This window comes from Nesoenas mayeri (genome assembly GCF_963082525.1).
Source record: "Nesoenas mayeri genome assembly, chromosome: 17".
Classification (NCBI taxonomy): domain Eukaryota; kingdom Metazoa; phylum Chordata; class Aves; order Columbiformes; family Columbidae; genus Nesoenas; species Nesoenas mayeri.
Genome location: NC_137565.1, coordinates 8,802,656 through 8,815,659, shown reverse-complemented (window position 1 = coordinate 8,815,659; position 13,004 = coordinate 8,802,656). Strand labels below are relative to the sequence as shown.

The 13,004-nt window shown below is 41.5% G+C and overlaps 1 protein-coding gene across 1 annotated transcript; it reads right to left on the bottom strand.

Moving 5' to 3' along the window:
* Positions 1-1,713: 1,713 nt before the first annotated feature.
* On the bottom strand, positions 1,714-11,615 carry LOC308047114 (solute carrier family 2, facilitated glucose transporter member 11-like; the record flags this gene model as incomplete). Its single annotated transcript, XM_080355373.1, has 12 exons — positions 1,714-1,920; positions 2,231-2,358; positions 3,250-3,325; positions 4,420-4,521; positions 4,598-4,708; positions 5,810-5,997; positions 6,561-6,709; positions 6,834-6,963; positions 8,472-8,596; positions 9,204-9,364; positions 10,214-10,312; positions 11,592-11,615. 12 exons carry the CDS (start codon positions 11,613-11,615, stop codon positions 1,714-1,716), a joined length of 1,500 nt encoding a protein of 499 aa, XP_080211499.1.
* Positions 11,616-13,004: the final 1,389 nt, after the last annotated feature.

Here is a 13,004-nt window from a genome sequence, read left to right as displayed (position 1 = left end):
GGTGTCTAGCTGACAGCAGTTCACTGAGCGAGTTTTTAAGTGTTTGTATTTGCCTCAGAGTCAATACCTGAGACGTATCTTACCTATCAGCTGATATCTCTGAAAGAAAACATACATCTAGTGTTCCTGAAACTTCTGAATGACTGTCCTCTTTGTCACCTCCCCTGTGTGTTTGAACCATACTTTTTTGCTGTTTCATGCCATGAGCAGACGGTTGGCAGAATACAGCTCTTGCTCCACTGAGCACAAGCAAAGGCTGACCTGTGCTCCAAATAGCTGTTCCGCTTCGTTGTCACATTTATGTTCCATAGGGCACCTGCTCGCTTCTTGGTGGGGAAGCTTTCTTATGGGGAAAGCTTTCTGAATAACATCTAATGAATAACTGAGATGGGAGATCTCACTAGCGAGTCATGCTGCCAATGCTACACAATACCACTCTGCTTACGTTTGCAAAGACTCGGGTGTTGTTGTAGCAGAATGAAGGGTGTTGTCAGAATGACTGGTTAGGAAAAGAGAATTCTGTTTTGCAAAGTTTAGATTTCCTTTCTATATTGGTAGTTGTCTCCAAATGACTCGTGTTTTTTGGTCATGTTATATATGTATGGAACACTACAAAATTATCGAGCTTTTCTGACTTTAAGGACACTTTGTGTTTTGTAGATTATCTTTTAGTGAGAAATCTGAAGTGTCCCTCAATATAGGAATAATGAAAAACCCCGGTCACGGAGGGGTAGGCACACCAGTCACTTTTTTTATTAAGGGAGATAATGATGTTGGGAAACAAACATTTGTGGATGCCAGAAGCTTTATTACAAGACAATCTGACATTTTAATTTATGTTTAACATTTCCAATTAAAAATAAGCAGCAGTTAAGATGAGCAATTGAATTCATATTTTGAATAACTTTATCTGAGTTGAATATGCCAGCCAAAGCAACATAAGAGAGAAAAACACTTCTTTTACTGTGCAAGTCTAGAGTTTGGGGTTTAATTTGTATAGTATGCTCTACTTTGAGCCTTAGCTTTGTTCATGTTCTTCCTAATAGTATTGTTTTGCTACTAGGACTGTGAGAGCCTCTCATGAACAGAGGGAAACATGCAAAAATTCAGCAAAAAATTAAATTTGCATCGAAGCAAGGATGGCTGCTGACAGGGAAAACTTCAATCCAAAAGGGCTGAAGTCTGTCAAACTTGATACAACACAAGGACATGGTATTTGCATGGGAACCTGGCAAGGTTTGATTATTCAGTCAGGTCTAGAGAAACAAAGAATTTCTCTCCTATGCCACTAAATTTTTTCTTTAATCTGTTATGGCTTGAACCCTGGCCAGAGGTTGTAAAAACACACTCAGAAATCATAGAAAGAGGGGATCACAAGTCTTGCCTTTCTCTGTGGTCAGCAGAGTGTTTATGAATTCTTCATGTAGTTTCAGTGTGTATTAGTTGCTCAGCTGAGATTTACACATCAGTGAGTTAAGCCAAAATGCTCGTGATTCGCAGGAGTCTGTCCTGTTAGTGTCAGCCACCATTCCTTTTTTAAGCTGCCCAGAGTGGAGTGCTTGTCAAAGGTGCTGGTTTGGCAAACTGGGAACCTTGTAAGTGGCAGGTATGAAATCTAACGGTCCATTTGGACCAATTCACTAGTCAGAAAACAACAAATGTCTTTTTTTTTTTCTTCCTTTTTAAGAAAGCCTGACTCCTCCTAATGGCCCATCAAAGCCTGGTGCAGAAGGCGTAATCTTCTGTGACATGATTTGAAATTGTTGGAATATGCTTCTTTTTAAAGTTTAGCTTATTAAATTCTTCTGTGATTTCCACAATCGATTTCCCTTTTGTTTCTGGAAGGAACAGGTGGATAACTATCCCTGAAGTGAAAAGTAACACCATAAAGATGAGGAAGCAGAAGTGCTTGAGTCTTTCCTGCAGGGAAGAGCAAAGTTAGAAGGAGAGTGAGATAAGCTTGTCTTTTGCATTGTCACTTTCTTGGCACAGTTTTTATTTGGGTCCCAAAGTACTTTGGATCTGATAAGGAGTTCTTTGCATTTTTACCTTGGACAAGTATTTCAATCTGAATAAATATCTTGGGCAGATCATGGCCCTTCAGTTGAAAAGTGGCCTTTGGAGAGCAGGTGCTGAGCTCACTGTGACTCATCATGGCACTGTCACCTCCTGTCACCCTCCCTGCTCCCGCATCTGACTTGAGCTCGGTGTCCCAGGGGAAGTCACTCACCACAATGAACGGGAATGTTGTTCCGATCACAAAGACACCCAGCCAGTTGACAACCGCACCGATCACAAAGGCGGGTGGTCTGCACGAGAGCTGTAAAATTTCAGATCTAACGGAAATTGTGGCACCAGCTGAAAGGAAAGAGCAATAAGAGTTATTGCTTGTCGATGTGTTTGATTTGAACATTTGGATTGAGTGTTACGGTTACACAGTCAGCTACTACCATGGACTGGCATTCAAAACACTTGTGTATGTTGCTCTTTTTTAGAAAAGAAAATGTTTGTGGCACCTTCTAGATATCACCTTGTTGAAGTGGCAAAATATTCAAATATATTTATTTGGGACGTTGAAGAATTAGATAGTTAACACCTGAGAAAGTCTGACATCTTCTCATGGAAGAAGCTGTTTAAGAATGGAGTGACAATTATTATTACTAAGAAGAATTGCCAGCACGATGCTGCTGGATCACAGATGAGTGATCTTCCCAGATTCACTTCCTGGGCATTTCAGTTACGTTTGGAGTCACAGGACTTTGACAACTTTGAGTTAGAAAAATAACACAACTATGCCATAGGAGAAGGCAAATATTTAAAAAATAAGTAGACTTGAAAAATAAAAAGTTTTTAAAGAGGAGTATATTCTAGGAAAGGAGTTACTCCAAAGTAGGTCTTCTGCACTGCTGTCCATGTGGGATAAGATGTGACATTATACAACACTGAATTTAAAAGATCTCTTGCTTTTATTGTTCTTTTTCTTTTAAAAAAAAAATATTTTACCCATCTGCTTTTGCTCTATTTTTGCTGTATTTTTCCACTTTTTGCTGTGTTTCTTTCCTCCTGTTAGCAAAATTCAAACCTGATGGCATTGAAGTTTATGGGCAATGATTGGACCCACAATATTTAAATGACTACAAGATTAGGTTAAAATAATTGACTTATGCTAAATATTATGCAGTATTTTCCTAGCCATATTAATAAGCTCACATGACTCAATTACTTTATTTCTTTTGAATGAGTACTTACCTGGTCCAGCTCCAAACACAACTACAAACAAGATAATCAGACAAAGGCTGCAGTATGGCATCCAGAAATACCAGTCCTGGGGAAAAACAACCAAACAACATAACAAACTTCTGGGTCCAATCTGTTAATAACCACAGGTGAGAAATGCTGCTTGTTTCCCCACACTGTCACCTCAAGAAAAAATGTACCGTGTAAGGGAACTGGCAGAGAAATGTGCTTTTTCCTGTGGATGGAACAGTGAGATTTTTGTTAGCTGAGCAGAGAAGCAGGTTTGCTAGTATAGAGCAGCTGTCGGGCTTGGAAGCCTTCAGTTAAAGGAAGTCTGAATGGTACTTTTCCACCCTGTCCTTTCTTCTTGACCCCATGATGCTTACCCCAACCCTTAGAGATATGAGGATACCAAGTCATATCTTTCTTCACTTTTGTTAAGTGATGGGTTTAATAACTGATACTGCAAAGAAACTTCCCCAGATCTTAGTCAAGAAGATATGAGAGTCAGTGCTTTAGGAAAAAAAGATTTCGCTCTCCTAGGTTTGAGATCCTTCATGAATGAAACAAAAATGGAAGTCTGCTGCCACCTTGCTTCAAGGCTAATTTTGCAGTAGTATCTATAGAGGAGCTCTTGGATGATACTGGTAATTCAGGAGACTTGCTTTTGAAGAAGCTACAGCAAGGACAGTGTGATAGAGGTGAACTTGACTCCAGTCTGTGAATAGATATGTGCATTCCTAGTGTCTTCTGCAGCAAAGATAAATTTTGAACAACCTAATGCAAAAACTGTGGGGTTTTGTTGTTACTTGTTAAAACCTGCACAGATAGAAAGGGCCATTTTCCTAGGACTGCCTTCTGATCTGTGCTGCCCAGTGTGTGATGGGATCAGGAGTCAGTGCCAGTCTCCCAGTGTTTTATCTGCTCCTCGCTGAGCTCCTGGGATCACATTGGAAAGGAGGCAGGAGCACAACAGAGCACTTGCTGAGAGAGGGTTTAATCCTATGTATAGACAAGCTGAATCTTTAGGATGTTCCCCCTCCAGAGGGTAAGCTGTTAACAGAGGAGTTATTTTGGCACTTCTAAGGCTCACTTTCCTTTCTCAGCAGTATGGTCCTCAATGTGAGCAGAGGTTAGAAATAGAACAGATAGAGAAATCTGCCATTAAAAGAGTTTTCTTACCTGTAGGGAGAGAGTCACGGTGATCCCAGCTAGCAGCAAACACATGATCGAGTAGCCTCCTCTCAGGAGCACTTTCCTGCCCAGTCGCTCAATGATGGAGCTCTGAGGGACAGAAGTCACACTGGTGTCAGTGCCAGAAGGGTGAATTTTCTCCCATTCCCCTAGGAATGTGACTTACACAGAGGACAGTAGCTACGAGTTCAGAGAGCCCAACAGAGAGGGTCAAATAGGAGATCATTCTTTCATCAAAGCCAGCAGCCTGGAGGACTTCAAAAGTGTAAAAATAAATCTGAAAAAAAAAAAACGCACCAAAAAAAAAAAAAAAACCAAAAAGAAAAGCATAAAACAGTAAGAGAAGAAAAGAATGGATTTCTTCCCCATATATGTGTGACACTACCCTAGACAGGAGCTGCTAACCAAGGAGCATGCATCTCAGCTTTGCAGTGAGCTACAATTCTGCACTCTTTTTAGTAGTATTCACTTTACTGGCTGACAAATACATTCTAAAATGTAATTAATTAATTATTTTCATAAAAGATAAAATGTTGGGATAAAAGGACCTCCAGCTGCTGCAATGTAATTAGATTTGCAGAGTCCTGATTTAGATGCTTTCAGAAACAGCCAGGTATATCGTCTCTTCTAGATCCCATCCAAAAACATCATTGTAGGATGTTCTCAAGAAAGAAGAGCATGAGTTATGGAGCGTGAGAGGGTAAAATAAGCATCTTTTCAAGGATCTCTGCTACTGTTTGGAGATATGCTGAGATGATAAAGATTCCAGTTTAAGCTGTGTGAGACTCGACTGTGTATTTCCTTGACAAATATATTATTGCATCGTGCTGTTAGAAGAATCATGCAGGCAACTGCAAAGCTGTGACTTCAAAATTATCCCAAAGAAGTTCAGCTGTGAGGAAGAGGGGGAGACCTGGAGAAGGTGCCAGAACAGTGAGCATGCTCATTGATTGTCTCTAAAGGTCGAGTAAGCACACTGTTATCCCAACATCTTGGGGTGCCAAGAGTCAGGGGCTAAACAGCAGCAGTTGCAGGGAGCAGTAACGTAAAACTGCATTGCAGATTTTGCCAATATAGGGTGGGCTCATTTGTAAAAGCAGGTTCTGGGGCCTTGTGATGGCTTCCAAAAATGGTTGTTAAATAAACGTGACTACCAAGGAAAGTAACTCCAGCATGGACCAAGAGCTGGGCAAAGGGATGTCACATGAAAAGCCCAGCCAAACTTTGCAGACTGCTGCTGCCCTGCAACAGGGCTGGCAGACAGCAAGTTGTGACCTGAAAAGCCTGAGGAAAATGAAGAGAACTCCTGAGAGCCATGATGTCTCTTTTAAGGTTGTCGATAAGTGTTTTGAGACTTTAAGGGGGAAATGCACTCAACTGCATTGATGCCACATAGCTGTATTGTGGCGGTCAGAGTAACTATCATGTACAGCTGCCAACGGAAAGCTGGTTCTTTCATTAGCTCCAGGACACTCAAGATCTTCGTGTTTTTCATTGTTGCCTTCTCTCTCATGATGTCATCAATCTCTGCTTGGTGATGGCCTTCACCCCAAAGCTGCCTTATGGCTGTGAAGGAGAAGGAGAGTGAGACTTGCCATGTTAATTCGTCTCTGTTGTTTGTTGCCTAAGGAGTTTGTTGACTAGGTGATGTGAGTGTCTGGCAGTGCAGCATGCATGGCTGTGGTCTGACGCACAGATATCCTAGAATGTGCTCCCTCCTGCACAGAGGGACCTATTCTGACAGAGAGGCCAGTGGGGTGCACAAGGACTCCCTCCCTGGCCATGGCTTCACTTGTCTCCCTTTTGTCTTCTCTCAGGATATGAGCAGGGTACACAGCCAACAACCAGAGCCAAGGGGTGCCCTGCAGAGTCCTGCAGGGCGAACAGCCATTTGTCATTTAGGCTGACCGCACAGACATTGTCAGCTGATGTGCAAAGTTTTGTAATACATAGCTGTAAAGAGAACAAGTTTCATGTTCTCTGTGGGAACTACACTAAAATACCCTTAGTAGATATTCCTTAGACATGAGCAAGGACAAACTTCGTCCTTTTTTTCCATATGGGGAGAGTAAACATCACAAAACAATTGAAAGTCAAGTGAGGAAGAGGAACCTGGAGCCCTCGGTTACCTTTTTTGCAGCCTTCATGGTCTCCTTTGTGCATGAGGAGATAAGGTGGGGACTCAGGGAAGAAGGGCAGAGTCACCAGCTGGACCAGTGCTGGAAGTCCACAGGAGGCCATCAGCATGGGCCACAGGGCCTGGCTGCCCAACAGCTCCCTGGCGGGGATAAAACGTGTGTGTAGGATAAAAGTACATTGCATTGGTTTTGAGGAGAGAAATGAATAGATGGAAAAACAGAGGAAGAAGCAAAAGGTAGAGGGGATCCATAAATTAATTATACCTTTGTCCTGAAATTTGCCCGATGGCTTTTCCCAGTGACCAAAAGAAAGAGGCAGTAGAGGTTGCAAATCCACACATCTTCCGAGGGGAAATTTCTCCAACATATTGGTGGTGTAGGGGAACACAAAGACCTTGAGATGGGGAGAGAATTGTGGGAGAGAAGAAATAAGACCTTTATAACATTCATTAAATTGCATGTAAATAAATAAGCATTACAGAATATATCTGCCTTATGCACCAAATTGTTTATCATACATTAGCCAATGTACAAGATTTTTCAGTATTAGATTTTCTAACCCTTTCTACAAAAGTGTTTGGTTACTGTCTTCTTTGCACAATGCAGTTTCCTCATCTTAAGACATGTACAGTTTTCTCTTTGGGGTGCAGGTGTAGCCTCATCATAGTATCTCTTGCAAGCCTTAGCATATTTTAAAGGAAAAAGAGCATGCAAGTGCTGAATAACTAAACACCCTGTAGTAACATTTAATTTACTTGTAGCTAACCCATATAATCTCAACCTTTTCTGACGTGATGCCATAGGAGAGCTGTATGGTAGATCCACAGTAGATTAAAATACACAGTGCTATATTCAATGTTGATTTGTATATTATTTAGGGGGAGATGATAGAATATTTCTTTTCCACTGTCAAAGAATAATTTTTACGATTTCAGGCAGAGTTAATTTTTCCAGCTCTTGGTGAAGCAGTTAATGACAGACATTCTGAAAACTAGTCTGGGAACAAGAGCTTTTTCCTGACATAGTGGTCACAGCCCCTTCATCTGTTTTGAAAGGAGCATGTTCTTCTCCTGGCTTTATGTGATGGCAAAGTACTGGAGTTATCTTTAACAAAAATTAGGTGTTTGCGTGAGGTATGATGCAGATTCTAGATCACAGCTGCTGTGGGTGCGTAGTTCTCAAAATACAGCTGTAGTTCTTCGATATAACTATATGTCAGAGAAGCAATGTAAAAAAAATTGATTACTTGAAAAATAGACATGAATTTCCAATGAAAGAAGATAAAATAGACATCTCTTTGAATATCCAAGCAGAATGGAAAAGCAACTCTGTAGGAGACAAACAGAAGGCATACAGATACCAGCACAGGGTGTTGTTGCTGTGTGTGGTCTGTCTGCCAGGAGTGATTTTGTTTGACTATGCCCAGCTCTTTGTACTAACCCCAAGGACTTAGTGCTTGGACACAGGTCAAATACCCTTATAGAACATTCCTGAAATATGTTCAGAGTCAAAATTAAATGGCCACAGCCATGAACAGCCTGGTTCTTTGGAGCTGTATGGGAATACTAGCTTTAAACCATATACCATATAATTTCCAGTACTGTTAACTAAAATTTAGATAATATTTTACATCTTTTTCCGCCAGAAAAAAATGCCTTGTTTCATATTGTATCAAACCATTCCTGACAGCTCTGAATATTTATACATTTGGCAAACCTGAATTTCATTTGATATCAGTGAAATGACTAGTAATTTTGCACTTTATTGCTGGCTGTTATAGAACTTCTGACAAGGGATCACTGACTTGAATATTTTATTTTCTTAGTGAAGGGTTATTATTTACTTTGAATAAAGATGTAAAATTTTGGAAGAGCCTGCTGACCTGTTGGAGAAATCACTTACCGGCACTTATTCCACACATGAAGCGTCCAATTAGAATCATCTCAAAGGACCGAGCTGTTTTACTGCAGCCCATGATAGACGCTGCCACTATCATGAGCAGATTGTTGCAGAGGAGACATTTCTTTCTACAAGTGCAAGAAAGTAAAAAGCATTTTTGTAAGTCAGAAGGGAAATGGCAGTTAAGCTTCTTGCATGTAGGATGTCTTGGGTGAAGCTGTCTCGCTGGTTTTGTGAAATTATATATATGTGGTCCAGGACAAAATGAGCCCTTCCACACGACTGGCACTGGGCACCCTGGACTCAGGATGTGCCTTGGCACACGGCTAGACCTGGGAGTTTGGGGATACTTCTGGGCTTTGTAGTGAAGGAAAGACTTAAAGCTTTTTGGCACTTGAAAATCCATTGTGAAACACAGTGATGTAGCACTTAGGAGCATCTCTGTGCTGTTATATTTTGAGTAGCTCCTTCAAGAAACCCATTTTGTCTTCAGCTGGGGGGCTGCCTTTTGTCCTTGCCACGACTGACCCAACCTGAGTAACTGTGTCTGGTGTGACACCAGAGTTGATGAGCCTGTGCCAAAGGACAATGGCAAGAAGCAGCAAATTCTCTTGACACCACTGTTGAGCTGGCGGTGTGACAGCCACGACTAAGCCTAAAATCTGACTCACACTCAAAACCTCAACTGACATTTTCTTAAGTTTAAATTGACAAATTGTCTTTAAATACACATACTTGCCATACTTGGCAGTCAGGTATCTGCTTCCTGAAGAACCCAAGAGGCCTCCTATACCAAAGATGGACACGGTGATAGACCATAGCAACAGGAGGTTATCCTGATGGAGGGGGTAGCCGTATCGCTCCAGCCAGGTTTCATTAATGAAAGCCTTAACATGCTGAGATAGAAAAAAGAATTTTTATTAACAATAACTGTGATTCTAGTGCATGTATTTTGTTATATTTAGAACAAATATTTGTAGCTCCAGCTAAAGTCACTATGTAATATAGACTCCAAGAATATGCATTAGCTAATAGACATAGTGTAATAAAGCATTCTGTGTTCATTTTGCCACTAAAAGGAGTTTGTTCTTTGCGAGTTTTGTCCTTGAAATCTGGGGAACTGAGGCATGGACTTGTACTGAAAATAGTGTGAACAGCCCTGTAGAGTTCTGCAAATGTATTTTGAGTTTTCTCTCACATACATGGCAATAATGCCAGATTATACAGCACCTGTTCAGTATAGTTCCTAAATATTCTCACTCAGAACTTGGTGTCTGAAGCCTGAAAATAACACTTTTCCATAAGGTGTTCTCTACAAAATAAGAATGTCTTGCTTCTAGACTCCAGTATCTTGGATGGAAGCTGTACCTGTGATAAGTGGAGACAAGCAGACATTTTCCTAGAGCTGTTTCACTTGACTTGTTGTATTTGTCTATGCAGATGGACAGCTATGAAAGTATGAAATGAGACCACTGCAGCAGGCACACGTGCTGTCGGTTTATAGGGAAGACAGGTGCCACCCCTGTCAGTGCATCTTCTGAGGAGCAGTTCTATAAACAATAACTTGCAGGTCTCTTTTCTTCTATTTTCAACACTTCGACATGTTCTGCTTTGTCATGGCAATGGGAATGAATCATGAGCAAACTGCGATTAAACCCTCGCTGACTGCCAGACAGGAGCATCCTAAGCAGGAATGTAGACTCAGTGCCACTGTTAACCAGTGTGTTGAATTAATCTTTGCCTACCTGAGACATGTAGGTGATTGAAGAAATTTGAAAGCCAATTTGGAAGGTTCCGCCGATCCCCAGGACAGAGATCATTTGAAAGAGCCCCTGGTACTGTACCTGCAGAGGTAGAACAACATCTTCTTAAATTTGTAGCCACATCAAGCTGTTCTTTGAATGTGTCTTTCATTCTCCAGAAACATCTCATTCGTTCAAGGGATTTGCAGATAGGCATGTTCCCTCTGCTTGCCCTGGTGTGAAGTGTATATCCTCCTGTGATTTCCCTGCATCCAACTCAAGTAAAATGCAGCCTTTAGCTACAGAAACGGTGATCCCTCAGCTCAAGTTTTGTGGCAAAGGCTCCTGAAATCACACACAGCAGCTAAAATTTTTACAAAGAAGTCTGAAATCGGGAAAAAGTAGCCCAGGCTGGCGTTGCTTGTAGCATGTTTTTCCACTCAGATTCCTGTCGGTGTGGCAGCACTTGGAAATCTGCTGTTTTTCATCTAGATGGAGAGGAAGGAACAGCAAGGAAAGGTTTTGGGACAGAGGTTCCCTTCTGCAATGGTTCTGCTCAAGCTGTGCTGTAGGAGGACAGTGTGGTTTCTAACTTATTACCATCCTCAGTTCTGAACTCTTGCCCCACCTGCCTGTCTCAAGCAGCATAGTCAACTTAATCTAGTGGAAGTTTTGAGAATAGGCATCCCACCTTGACAGTTTCTGTGATTTGTTTTTTCCTGGTTGATTAGAGATCTCAAAATACACAGCCTGCACTGCTCTTAGGTTTACTCTACGTAAGTCTTGGCAGCAGGACGCAGTGAACATGCCATGAATGAAGGAAAAATCAACAGCCTTTCAGAGATACGCTGCCATATTCCTCTTTCCTGGACGAGAGGTTACGTGTGCTCATGGGAGCCCTTTCTCAAAAAGGTTTCGCTCCAGTTGCAGGTGCCACATTGATGTGTGAAGCAGCAACTCTGGGTTAAAACTCAGCCATTACCAGGATATTAATGCTGCAGACTCACACAAACATCCCTGACAAGATGTCACAGCTGCCAACATCCAGTCCTGTTCCCTGCCTGCCATTTCTTGCACAAAATAGTGATATGTTAACAAAACTATTTTTCTCCAGCAGTTAAGCAAAGCAAATTATATTTGAAGATAAGTAAATATTTTCCAGTAGATTAAGACATTTAAGAAATATTAACATATTGATTAAAATATTACAAAGATGGATGGCAGGCCATATGAAGTGCAAACGTCTGTAATACCTGAACGTGGTGCGCAGAACCACTTCTGAGATGCTTTTAGTAAGTAAGAGCCTTGTTGTCTTAACTGAGATACTGACTTTGTTTTCTTTGAAATACTAGTAGAGCACAAAAGTGTCACAAGTACTTACCAGGTCTGATAGGAAACCGGTCATCTCTGGTGAGGGGCTGGTTGTCCAATGTGTGATATGTCTTTGTCATCACAGGCTCCTGTCTCTGTGTCCTGCCTGCTGCTCTGGCCGTGGGCATTTGGCTTCAGGGACCAGGGTTAATTTTTTACTATTTCATCTTCACTCACTTAGATTTACTTTGACTGGCCAAAGTTAACACTGCTGGATTAAATATTTCAGGGAATAATTGCATCTAGTCCAGTCTGCGGGGGAAAGTTTCAAAACAAGGGAAGTTTGCACCTGGGGAGTAGCAAGGCCTCTGGAAAAGGAAAGGAGAAGAGTCCAGGCAAAAAACTCTGAACAGTTTTCCAGGAGCAGTAAAGTACTTCTATGACATGGACCGACAAGTATATCTGCCATAATTTGCACAAAGCAAAAGGCAGATGGTACAAGATTTAGATACCGTCATTTATTAATAAGTAAAGTATGTGGTGTTCTGTTTCAGATTCATTGTGGCAGTAAATATTGCTTATTAGATGAAAACCAGGCGAATTCTGAAACACACAACCCTTCATTGGGCTTGAAGTAGAAGCAGCAAATTTCAAAGCCTAATTCTGCTCTCCTGACTTTATGTATCAGTCTGTAGTGAGGAAAGTTATTTCTTGTCTGGTAGATATGGGGGTGTTTGTCATCCAGATGTGGTGAAAAGGCGGTAAGAGATATTGTGCCCTGGCGGATGCTTTGGGAATGGAGCATCTGGTCCTGCAGGCTCCACTTGAAACAGCCAGTAACTAAGACCCACTTACTTATGAGAGTCATCAAAGAAGGTAAATATTCCCTAATGAGTTAGAGTGGGACAACTGAGATCTTAATCCCTTGGGTTTCAGCTTTGACACAGAACAACTCCCAAACCAGTGCTCCAGCTATTGGAAAATCACCTTTGGTTCCCAGAGGCTCCTCTTGTGAGGTGGAGCCCAAACTGTGCCTTTACATGGCTTCTGCTCAAGACAGCGCTTGGAAGAGAGAGGTTTGCCTGAGCCTTCCATGTGTGGTTGATGCCCTGTGCTGTTCCTGCTTTCAGATCTTCTCCTTGCTCTTACTCATGCCAAGGCTTGGGCTGGGGACAGATGGGACAGTGGGGTTGGACTGGAGCCCTCAGTGAACACCCACACTCGCCCTCGGGACTTGTACTTCCAGTTCAGAAAACACAGGATGCAATTATTTACAGAGGAGTTTACTGCAAGTACTGTGAGTCTAAAGAAATGAGCAAAAAATACATGTTAATAATAAAACCTTGGTTACTTGTGTAATTCCAACTATTGCCTATATAATTGCATACCAAATTGTGTTTATTTTGGCGTGCAATAGCATTTAGAATGATTTGGCATTTTTGTTAGTATTTTCTTTTGAATACCAACAGTTGTAACTTTTTAA